This window comes from Peromyscus maniculatus, chromosome 4 (genome assembly GCF_049852395.1).
Source record: "Peromyscus maniculatus bairdii isolate BWxNUB_F1_BW_parent chromosome 4, HU_Pman_BW_mat_3.1, whole genome shotgun sequence".
Classification (NCBI taxonomy): Eukaryota; Metazoa; Chordata; class Mammalia; order Rodentia; family Cricetidae; genus Peromyscus; species Peromyscus maniculatus.
Genome location: NC_134855.1, coordinates 107967071 through 107979850, shown reverse-complemented (window position 1 = coordinate 107979850; position 12780 = coordinate 107967071). Strand labels below are relative to the sequence as shown.

The 12780-nt window shown below is 46.0% G+C and overlaps 1 protein-coding gene across 2 annotated transcripts in view; it reads right to left on the bottom strand.

Annotated features, from left to right (window-relative positions):
* Positions 1-12780, bottom strand: part of Tgm3 (transglutaminase 3) — a 125063-nt gene that overhangs the window by 37729 nt on the left and 74554 nt on the right. Inside the window, exon 1 of one of the 2 annotated variants that reach the window (XM_076570630.1) lies at positions 284-389. The exons of the other annotated variant lie outside the window; for it this stretch is intronic. Coding sequence (XP_076426745.1) covers positions 284-290 — 7 coding nt within the window. The 5' untranslated portion in view covers positions 291-389. Of the gene's footprint in view, positions 1-283; positions 390-12780 lie in introns of those variants that run through there. 2 annotated transcript variants of the gene reach the window in all.

Sequence of the window (12780 nt, the reverse complement as noted above, 5' to 3'; positions counted from 1 at the left end):
ACTAACAAGACAAAGCTTGCCCTCAAAGGGACTGTGACCCCCAGTCATGTTGCACATCCTGCCCATCACTCAAAACATCCTGGTCATGTTCCATCACTGGAATATTCCCGAGGAACCCAGCAGGTACTCTAGAATAAAGTCACCTCTGAACATGACCCTAAAACACTGAAGCCCGGCTTTCAGAGTCCCCACGACAGACAGCTGTCCCAGCTGGCTACTCTGCCAGACCCAGAGGGCAGTATGGGTTTCCCACAAGGACCTGCTGGAGAGACACCACACTCACCACTCATGTTCGGCTTCTGCTGCCTTTCCTGGGGCTCCTCTGGGAAGGACAGAGATGGTGTGGGGAGACAGGCGCCAAGGATTGCCTTACCATTTATAGGAGCCTCTCCTACACACCCCAATTAGAATTCTAATGAGGTGGGCGAGGCACCAGGTCATTCCTGTGGTGCCTGTAAACGTTTCACTTACAACACACCCGTCACCCAATGGAAGGTCATCACGCTTATGCAAGACAGGCTTGGGAAGAAGAAAGGAGATGAAAGAAAGTCGGATGGTTTGCTCTCATGATTCTTTAGTTCATTCACAAAGGCGAGTGACTTCCTGGACCACAGCGTTTAGGAAACCTGTCTGGAGCCGATGCCGGGAAGTCTTGTGTATTAAGGACATGTCTAGAACTTAGCGACATCCTTTCTCGCTGTACACATATATTATCAAGGCTGTCTGCCCCCACACGCCACAGATCATGTGCTCAGGGCTGTGCATAATAGAAAGGACATTTTGAGGCTGAAAGTCCTCAGTTCCACTGCTGTCTGGGCCATAGGTCGTCCTTCACATTGGAAGCTTGGAAACTTTGTTTAGGTTTGCGGATAATCATACCCACACTCTCACCTCTCAAGGATGAAGGATTAATTCAACATGATTATTCAAGTGGAAAGTGAATGTATGTGTCTCACCACGAACTAAACCAAAGTGTGTTTGGAATCAGAAAGCAGTTAGAATCCAGGTCAAGGGGACCACGGTCTTTTTTCATGAAGCACCAGAAATAGCCACTGACTTTCCAGTTCTGCCACACGCTCTCTCTAGGACTGTAGGAGGAGTCATTGGCCTGTTTTTTGGCTCCAGCTCGTACATCAGTTTTCAAATGGAGATTAATTGCTGGAGAGATGGTTCAATGGCTAAGAGCTTTTGTTGCTCTTCCAGAAGAGCAGAGTTTTGTTCCCATCACTCACATCAAGTGGCTCACAACCACCTCCAGATGTGGCTGGCTGTGTTGGGGCACAGCTGTAATCACAGTTCTTGAGAAGTTGAGGCAGGCAGATCACAGGAAACAGGCTAGCTTGGGAAAAGGTGGGTGTGGAAAGTAAAGCTCATTGATTGGGTATCAGCACAAAGGGTCTGGGTTCAATTCTTAGCAATGCCCAAAAAAGAAAAAAAAGAAAGAAAGATAGAAAGGAAAACGTATTGAGGGTTTTAAGACATGGCATTTACACACTATCCTGTCCTTTAACGATCTACTAAATATGTCTCCACCCCTAGACTGGAGGTACAGGCTATATGTTATTAATCTTCTCCTCAAAACCTAGATGAGTACTTCACACATGGTGACAGCACAGACCTGTTTCAATAAAAATACAATAGATTGTTTTTATTAATGTGTGTGTGTGCCATGCACATGTGTGCATACATGTATGTGCATGCATATGTGGAGATCAGCAAACAACTTTGGGGAGTCTGTTCTCTCCTTCTGCCTTGCGGAAGCAGGGTCTCTCTTGTTTCTGCCATGCTGCTGCTCTAGGCTAGCTGGTCCTCCAGGTTCTGGACAATTCTCTGGCCTCTGCCTCCATCTTCCTGGGATTGCCGATATGTGCCTCCATGTCCAGCCTTTTATGTCAGTTCCAGGGATGTGTCAAGCACTCTTATCTACTAGGCTATCTCACTGGCCCCTGTTTGAAAACACCTGTCAGTCAATCACTAAAAGGATGACAGCAAGTACAATCCTTGTAAGTGGTTCCTGTGGCCAAGCACTGGCCGGTGCCTTCATATGTATTACTTTTTTCCATCTTCACATAAGTACCTGACGTGTGTTCTATTATTGTTGCTATAGAAGAGAGGGGGCAAGCAGATGATGAACTCAAGGCTATGCAACTGTAGGACTGCGACCCACATTCAAGTGACTCCAGATCTGGTTTGCTCAGCCTCTGAAGTCACTGCCTAGATGATGAGAAAGCTTGGCCTTTTTGGGGTCCTGATGGTTTTTGGAGAGGTAGCTTGGCACTTATTCCTGGTGGACGGCCAAGAAGAGAGCAGAGGTTTCGGAGGCATCTGGCAAAGAGCCTTGAATCCTGTGTAGAGGATTGAGGTAGTCTCCAGCTGTGGCACCAGCTGTGACTCTCCGGGAGGCCTTACTTATTCAGGATCCATCCTACCAGGAGCTCTGAAAGTTGCTGTGAGACCCACTGTAGTGAACAGATGTGGAAGCACTCCATGTATTCTTGAGTGTGGTACAAGGAGAAGGAAGTGTTTACTTACTAGTACTAGAATTTTTGTTGGCCCTGAGAACCAGGAGGAATTGGACCCCAGGTATTCCTTTGAATAACATGACAAAATAACCTGCAGAGATGATAAGCAGGCGGCACTGCCCTTGGGGAAGAGCCTGAGGTCATACAGACCCGGGTCCATGGTCTGGTTCTGTCAAGTCACCTCACCATTCAGAGCTTCCGTTTCCTCGTCTGTAAAACTGAGGCAGAATTGTGGGGAAAATTAAAGGAGTCATAAAGAGCTTAATTAGCATGTCCTCTGGCACAGCCCAGTACAAGAAGTCAGCGCTGAGATTATTAGAATTATTATTATCCTTAAAGAATTGCACGGTTCTGAGTGTCACAGGTTTTGCAAGGGGACCCGCGAGTGTCTATTCTGACGTCTGGTCATGGGGTCTTCCCTTGGACCAGCCTTTACCCCAGTGCGGCAGATGTGAACAGACACTGGACTCAGAGACCCAGCTGCAAATCCGGGCTCTCGAGCGTTCCTGCTGTGTGGCCTTGGAACACTTTCAAGCTAACCTCTGCAGCCCCACCACACATCCTGCTGAGCTGCAGCGACACCCAGAACCACCGTGAAGTCACTGCTGTGAATCTTCCCTGAGACATTGTTCGGGCCAGTTTCCCCTGTCCCCTCTGCTGCGGGCCAGTCAGCCGGCCAGTCAGCCCACAGCCGGGTAACTCACCAGCAACCGGCTGCAGCAGGGAGCCTGCCCGAACCTACAGCTGGCTGTTGGAGGATTGCATCATGGCCACCGCCACAGCCCCAACCTGCAGGCAAACTGTAATTGCTAGCTGTGTCACAATTTCAGCTAAATGATTTTCAATTCAGAGTTGAGTCAGCCAGCTCTGCGCAGGATGAAATTCCTGCTTGACCACACTCGGCAGCTCAGACACCAGCCAGGGAAGACGGGGCACGCAAATGGAGGCTTTTAAAAAGAGGAGCTCATTGATCACTTGCCTTTTTTCTCCCTCTAATTAAGGGATTTGGGGTGCTGAAGATTTCACAACACGCAAAGCACAGGCTCTGAGAAGTTGTCCAGCCCAGATACATCTTTACCACAAACTACACACCTAAGGCTCAGGGAATATCACGGTGGACAGAAAGACTTGAACAGCCAGGAGACCTGGACATGTGCTGTGTATCTTCTCTATAAGAGAGGGGAACTGCACCCTGAAATCTCATTAATATGGCTGCACCAACAAGACCTGAACCACGACAACACTGGTCGGCACGCTGACCGGGATGGAGGAGCTTTCACGGGCCTTATCCCTAGAAGAAGAGCTATAGGCAATTTGACTGATGAGAGGGAGAATTCGTGTTCTCCAGAGATGTGCCTCCTAATTGATTATCCAGTAGAGGTGGTCAAACCTAAACACACGCACGCACGCACGCACGCACGCACGCATGCACGCACGCACTGAATAAGTATATAAATTCTACTTGCTGAGTTTATTCAGCTCTGTCTGTCTGTCTGTCTGCCTGTCTGTCTGTCTGTGTGTAAATATAAGAATTTGAGAGGGAGCATATGGTGGGGACATGGGAGGAGAAGAAGGGGAAGGATGATATAAATACAATATACATTTATAAAAAATTAAAAGAAATTAAGAAAATGAAAAATAATATTTTTTAAAAAAAAAATTAGAGTACATTATTATTAGTCACTACCCATGCTTTCAAACCCCTTTCACACGGAGCTTGGCTGCTTCTCTGCTGGGACTTGGTGCTGGGACTGATGGTGCCTCTATTGCCTGTAGCCCTGTGAGTTCCTGTGGGTCTGTTTCCACATCCGGGATGCTGGCCACAGACATACTCACGTGAATACATAGTGCATAAAGAGTCGTCATCCACAAGTCTTGGTATAGTATGGGATGACTGGTTTCCCTCCCCGTGATGCGGAAGAGCAGAGTGAGGATGACTAGACAAATGAATTCCCCTGTGGCTGCTGTGGCCACCACCACGATCTACACCTGTTCTGTCCCCATGTCACTAAAGTGGGGGTCCTGAAAATCAAGGGAAATCACACCAGCAAGCGGGCACACAAACGGGTCTGTGCTCTCTAGGGAATGTGACACTCCACTACATCTCTCTCTCGCAGCCTCTTCCTTCCTTCTCCCCTTGAATTAGAATCCCACTCTGCGGTTTAAAATAGCCAGTGACATCATACATCACCATGTATGGGAGACAAAGAAGCAAAAAAAAATCTAAAAGGCTTCTTCTCACTGTATTTGGGGCCTGGTTCTTTGAAACAGAAGTTTGGCTGGATCTGCTAGCACGATTAAAAGCTGTTTCCCTGAAGAAGCTCCGGGGTCCCCACTCATTGATCAGAATCCTACATCGGAAGCTGAAACAGACACAGATTAAAGTTGTCCTGGCGATACTTCACGGTCAAAGTTATGTTGGCACGAAGTGCCTATCTGTATGGTAATGGACATTGCACAAAGCCAGCTGATTTAACCTTTATTTTAGTTGCCTAACTCAACTGAGACTTTTATAAGGGCTGCAGAGTTCAGGTCATCACACACAGCCTAATCCCTTCTTCTTTCTTAAGAATATAAAGCATATGGACTCTTAATGTTTCCTTTGACTGAGCACTGACAAATGACAAAAAGATGCGGTCCAGCCCAGATGGTCCCCCAGCACACTGCCCCGCCCCACCACACACCTCATGACAGCTCTAGTCCTGGTCCTCACACCTTTGAAAGCAGTCTACGTGGGGAGTCTCTGGAGCGGCTCCAGGGCTGACCCAACACCCCTCGGGAGCTGGCTCCTGGAGGGCTGGTGCCTACACCAGCACGGATCCTTCCAGTGTGGAAACGATGCTGCTGCTGCTGCTGCTGCTGCTGCTGCTGCTGCTATGAACTGGAGCTCAAGTGCATTGAAAGGAACAGAAAACTCATCCTCAGTATTACTGAGACTTGTCTCCTTAGGGCAATGGTTCTCAACCTTCCTGATGCTGTGACCCTTTAATACAGTTCCTCATGTTGTGGTGACCCCCAAGCCACACAATTATTTTGTTGCTAATTCCTGACTGTAATTTTGCTACTGTTATGAATTGTAAAATGAAAGTATCTGTATTTTCTGATGGTCTTAGGTGACCCCTGTGAAAGGGTCGTTTGACCCCCCCAGAGGGGTCATGACCCACAGGTTGAGAACCACTGCCTCAGAGCTTTTGCTTCAGGTCTCAGAGGTGCCTACCACTCCTCGACTGCTCCTCTGTTGCTCATGAAGACATCAGTGAAATGAGGATGCTTTTTCCTTTGTCTAATAGTAACCACATTTCTCCATGTGTCTGGAAAACATTCTTCTTCCATTCAAGACTCTTTTCTATGTTTCCTCACTCAGTCCTGAAGATGAGTGGTGTAACCCCTGAGGATCACGATACATGCCTTCTGAGCCTTTGTGTCTCTCCTAATGTCTAATGTCTGAGTTCCACAGTTTGGAAGCCAGGCCTTCTAGAATATGTTCATGTAGATTCCTTCACTTTCTGCTATTCTCACTTTCAAAGTTTGGTGTGGAATCAGATGACTTATACCACAGTCCTTGTAAATGTCAAGGATCATTATTTGTTCTCGTCCTTTAGAAGTTGCCCTGTGTTGTGTCAGGTACCCAAGAACATATACTTTAAATCTGTTAGTGCCATTTCTGGGAGAATGATTGGTATACAAGTTACTTCTTCAAGAGAGGGACAATATACATAAACACACACACACACACACACACACACACACACACACACACACACACTGCTATTCCTGATGTCTAGTTCTGTGCTCAGAGTTCCATATCTGTTAGCTTCCAATGCTCCCCGGGAAGCACTGATCCATTTCACAGCTAAGAAAGCAAAGGCTTAGGCTGGGCGGTGGTGGAGCACACCTTTAATCCCAGCACTCGGGAGGCAGAGCCAGGTGGATTTTTGTGAGTTCGAGGCCAGACTGGTCTACAGAGTGAGATCCAGGAAAGGCGCAAAGCTACACAGAGAAACCCTGTCTCAAAAAAAAAAAAAAAAAAAAAAAGAAAAGGCTTACAGAAGTTAACTGCTTTGGTAAGGTGGGCCCATGCTGGGTGCTTCAGTTCAGTGAACCCTGAACCTTAGGAAGGCTCCCACCTGGTCCTCCATCCCACAGACTGATGCTACTGATCTTGGTGACAATGTTAACAATCCAGGGATAAACAGGAAGGTAGAGGTCCTTGGGATTTGATTCCCAAAATACCAACTTTAATGTTTGCATCCCAGTTTTCCACTTCTGCTCAAACAAACACAACTAAACACAGTCTTGTAGGAAGAGTAGGTCTCTGATAATCCCTTCTAAAATAATCATGTCTATGTATATTTCTTTGCCTGCTGCCATGAATTTTAAACAATGTCCTTACTCGAAAAGTCAGGCAAGAAGCAACAGAAATTTTGAAGATGATAAACTAATAATCAAAAGGAGGTGTGTACCACTTGTAAGGAATTTCCAGAAAGAGCGATAGAAACCGGTTATGGAGATAAGGGAGATCCAGTTGTTAACAGGGATGCATTTGAGGCAAACCACGGAAGAGAAGATCATGGAGGCATCCATGCCAGGTCAGTGAGGGAGCGTCCGAATTCCACTGTCCGCACACAGCTTTGTGTGGAGCACATGGTGCTTGGGGTCAGTGGGGAAGGCCAGAGAGGCTTGGCTTCACTTTCTGTCCCAACAGCCCCCTAAGTTCTTAGACCTAGAGAGTAAAACAGTGTGTGGAGCTCAGCTCACTGCAATTCTCTGTCGGAAAGACCGGCTTCTTGTGGGTTGGCCATTTGTGAGCATGGGCAGGAAAAACAAACAGAAAAGGAACTGCAACCCACAATGGGGGACCAAGTGTATCTTAAGAGCACACGAGAAAAGCCAGGCAATGGCGATGCACACCTTTAATCCCAGCACTCGGGAGGCAGGGGCAGGTAGGTAGGTCTCTGAGTTCGAGGCCAGCCTGGTCTACAGAGTGAGTTCCAGGACAGCCAGGACTACACAGTGAAACTTTGTCTCAAAAAACCAAACCCAAACAAAACCAGCCCTTCAACCCCCACCAAAAAGAGAAAAGAAAGGAAAAGAAAAAGTGTACACCATAAAATGATGATGACAAGGGACAGCTCACTGGATTATGCTGATTTTCAGAAAGAAAACAGACCAGAGGCCATCAAGCTCAGCCTTTCACTTTTCTGATAAAGGACCAAAGCTTGCAGATAAGCGATTCGCCTAAGACCCCAGAACGGTGACCCGCTGGCAGAGCCAGAGCGAATCTGCACAGGGCTGTTCCCTTTGCTGGTCTCTTCACTTCATCACCGACACTAAGACCAGTGCACCTGGAACCAACTGTGAGAACTGCGTCTGCTATGCCCCTTCAGTTACTTCCTGCTTCCGGCCAGAAACTCCCAGGCACCTTCACATATGTAGTATGAAATGAGACATGTTTTTATTACATTTATTCTTTGACAGTTTTGTGCATATAGATAAAGCAATCTGATGATGCTCACTCCACCTTCTCTTAGCCCCTCCCCACCCTTCCATCTCCTCCTTCTACCTCCTCTGTCCTCCATCCTCCTCCACCTTCTACCTCCTCCCTCCACCTCCTCCTACCCCCTCCACCTCTTCCCCCTCCCTCCTCCCTCCTCTTTCCAACTCAGCTCCCCACATTTGTGTCTTCTGGTCTTGTTCTGTTAGCCACTGAGTTTAGCTAAGACAGTCTGTGTGGCCATGGATTTGGAGACATCCAATTTTGATGTATCTTTAACAAATAGAGAAAATTTTAGAGTCTAGAACTCGTGTAACAAAGTACAAATATTTTATATTCCCTCTTGTTTTGCTGTGTCTACAACATTTCTGGTGCCTACAAGAAATATGCATAAATTATGTATACGTGGAGAGAAGTAAAGTTTCAGTCCTCTTTTTCTGAGGAATGATGAATGAAATAGGGTCCCGCCTTTACTGAAATGATGACCTACAAGAGGAGAGGCGAGTGGAATGCACAGAACACAAATATGCAGCAGGGCTCAGTGAGGTTTACCTACTGAATGTAGTAAAGACTCACAAGAAAGAGAACATTTCACCAGGACATAAAAGATGTACGCTAACAGGAATTGGAAGAAAGAGCAGTCTCGTTAGCATAAAGGTAGGAAGAAAAATCTGAGTGCATCCGTGGAATGACATATGGAAGGGGCCCTACAGCATATGACCAGCTCTTCTATCAGCCGCTTTCCAGACCTAGCATGCCATAATACTTACTTTTCAGTAGTTTTTGAAATAAGGCACCGTGACCAAGTGCATAAGGCACAATGTCTGTATTCGATCTCATCACACACGAGATGGGTTAAATAAAAGTCAGTTCCTCTGCCACACCAATCTTGGGTACACACGAAGAAATCCAAGTTGGCACACAGTAGAGACACCCTTCCTGCTCATGTTCGCTCAGTACTACTCACAGAAACCGCATCACACAAGCAGCCTCGGTGACCATTTCTAGGTATAGGTAAAGCAAAGGTAACACATGTCATATACATGAATTTTAGTTAGCCATGAGTAAGAACGAGATTATGTTATTTGCAAGAGAATGGACGGGAAAACATGTTATGTACAATAAACCAGAGTCCAAAAGACAAACACAGCATATTTTTCTCATATGCAGAATTTAGATTATTTGAAAAAGACATACATAAAAGCAGAAGGGGGCCTCTTTGGGAGGAAGGACAGAGAAGTGGGAGTGAGAGAGAGAGGACAAAAAGGAATATGATCAAAGAACATTGTGTACATATACAAAATGTCGTTGCAGGGCCCGTTATTTTCTACCATATTTGCTATTAATTTCTTTAACGAGTTTAGCACTAAAGAAGTTTCGGCAGTGAACTTGGTGCTAGGAACTGTACTTGCCTCACTAGACAAGTTCTCTACCACTGAGCTGATTTGCAGGCAGTGCATTAATTTATGGTTGGGAAATCTGTTGTCCGCTGGATGCATTTCACTGGGAGTCTTCGTCTTCATCAGATTAACCCAATACTAAAGGTTCAAAGCAGGAATTCACAGACTTGTTTAGGTCTTAGTTTCTTTCATTGGTAAAGAGAACCATAAAATAATGGAGTCATAAAATTTAAAGGGCTGAAGCTTGTTCTGGCACAACATGGATCTTCATGGCAGGATGCCAATAACTTCAAACCAGAAAAGCAATGTGTGAGTGAGGCTACAACCTTGTCTACTGGACTAGATTGCAGGAAGTAAGGAGATGTTTGGAGAGATAGAGAAAATCCAAACAAGGCTTGCTCCTCACAATATGGCAATATTAATGGGGCCTTTGCTGAAGGAACAAGAGAGGAAACAGAATTATTAATTTAAGTCAATTACAACTCAGAATAAATAAGCTCCTGTCTTCTCTCAGCAAGCCCCCAGCACCCAGCTTTTTATTATTATTATTGTTTTTATTTTCCCAGTACACTCTCTGGCTCAGATTCTGTTTCCTCAACATTTGGGGAACACAGAAGCCTTGCATTAGTTACCTGGGGATTTGGGGTCTAGTCAAGGCTTGTCTTTAACACACCGGAGGCCTTGGGAGATGCAGGGTTCAGTTTGATTCAGAAGGTGTCAACCTTTTCCTCAGCCATTATCTCATCTACAAACCCACAGCAGCATCTCTCATCAGCCACAGTGATCATCAGTAAACATGGCCACCTCAATCCATTCCCAGTTCTTAGTGAGAATCTCTGAACAAGATGATCATAATGTATTGTGTATCCCCACCCCACCCTACTTCTAAGTTTTAGGATTCTACATTTAAATAAGAGCCTTGAAAAATAGACATAGATGTTGTTATCCTTGTATACGATTTGATAATACCTGGAAAGCTGTAAAAGAAGATGCTTAGTTTTCTCCGGGGAGAGGATCCAGGAACCTGATGATGAAGAAAACTATAGCCACTGGTTTTATTGTTTGTGTTTGTGGTACTGGGGATTGAACCCAGGGCTCCATACAGGCGAGCCAAGTACTCTAACACTGACATATGTTGCTAATTCTTTGCTATTTGAGGTAGAGTTTCGCTATGTGGCCTAAGCTGGAGTGAGACTTTTGATCTGCCTGCTCAGTGTCCCAAGAACTTAGAGTATAGGTATGTGCCACTATGCCCAGAGTGCTTGGGGAATTTCATATGACTGCATTTCAGAGTCACAAAGAATGGATCTTAATCATGCAAGCATTTTTATCTTTCTTCTAAATGAAATATTTAGATAGGCTACCCAGGGCTGGTATGTGGTTATAGGGATTGCTTCCAGTTCTAGCTGGCTTTACCTGGCCTCAAGCTCGTGGTTAGTGCACCTCTGGGTGACACCCTGTGTTCCTGGCAGGAAGGAAGAAAGGCAAAGAGCATTGCCATCTGGTTATGTAACGAGCTATCCTGGAAGGATGCCTTGGCCTCCTTTGGTGAAGTTCACAGCTCTGCTGTGGCTGAATGCTGCTGTTCCCCCTCAGATGTGAGGGGCTGGAAAAGAGAGTTATCTTGCTGGATTGCTGCCATGCATGCCATACATGTCCAGTGCAAAATTAGGGTCTTATTTGTACTAATGGAGAGACGGGGTATAGATCTGGTGGTCCACAGTGTCTATCATATATACATTGTCATTTCAAACAATGATGCGGATAGGAGAAAGCCTTGAGCACAAAACTCACAGCATGAGAGGTGACTATGGGAACGACGAAATGGAAAACTCACTAGGTTCCCAGAACAACCACCAAGAAGTAACCTGAAATGCCTTCTAAGGCCATACAGCAAGCGGATGAGAACAAACGCATATATCTAAGGATCTAAGGAGATCTGCTAAGCCTTGGAGGAACAGCAAGCGCTGTACCTTTTAGTCCTGTCCTGTCCTGTTCTCCCTCTGCTCAGCTGACAAAGCTCTGCTCCAGGCAGCAGGCTCTCCTCCACTGTTCATTGCTCTGTGTCATGCGAGGGCTAAATGACACTCTCCATCTCCAGCATGTCTTCAGCTAACAGGGTCTGGGGGTTTAGAGCTCTTTGGCCTGTGGCTTTTGCTTTAGTTTTGTTCTCACTGATGAACCCGTTTTAAAGGAGACCTACTTGGTTCTTCTAGGACTGGGAATCCCTGCTACAACAGAAAACAGAATGGGACGAATAACTGAGACATCCAAGATTAGGTGCTCTGTTTTCTGGGGGAAGTTGCTGCCCCTCTCTGGATATCCATTCCTCCACAGGAGAAAGAGACAGGATCTTAGCAAATAAAGACATCCCACACCATGCTGAGAGCCGTGATCCGACCTGCTGCCCCTAGACCCCTCCTCCCTCTTCTTCTCTTACTCCTTTTCTCCCCCTGGCTCTTGTTCTTTCTAACTCTCTCCTTCCCTTTTCCTGTGAAGAGTATTTGCCGCCTGAAACTCTCCAGAAGACATGCTGGAGATGGAGGGTGTCATTTGGTACAAGCTGTTAGAGTTTACAATGCCCCCATTAAAGCAAGAGAACTTGGGGCAAGAACGTCCCGATGGGGACCAAAGACCTCTAGCTGGGAGGAAATGGAAGCAATAGGGGTAATTTATACACCCACGAGGGCTTCAGCCAGAGGAGCAAGGACTCGCACACACCGAAAACGTAAGCACTTCGGTTTTCTCCCTGGCTTCTCTCCCTTTCCCGGGTATGGAAGCACAGGAGGGTTATGACCTCCTGCCATGTGCCAGCCCCCACTTGCCTTCCTGGGAATTCTGAGCTTCCCAGACGTAAGCCATCTGCCTGAGTGTCCCCTTATGTCACATCTGCTGTGCCCTTATTTGTTAAATATTCCTTCAAATATTATTTCTTTTATCAACTTGCATATCCACTTTAAACCTATAACAATTATTGGTGTAAGAGAATTTGTTTTGTTAGTTAGTTGCTAAGGTATATGAAAATAAATGTGTTTGCAATGGAAAAGTATTCCCATCTGAAACCTCAATGTCTCACAGTCTGGGACCCGTCAGCAAGGATTGCTCCAATCCTTGCAAACAATTCTCCAAGGTGGGGATCATTATTATCATCTCACACAGGAAGAAACTAAGTTTCTTTGAGAGATGAAGTAACTTTCCCAGGAATACAAAGGCATGGAGGACAGAGGAAGACTCAGAACCACTATTGTCCTCCAGACCTGTGCTATTTTGTTGGCCCTGTAATGGAGAGGGAGTGGAAGAAAAGGCATACAAAAGCAAGATCAGTCTGCAGGGCCTTGTTCAGCACTCACAAAGACCCAAGCTC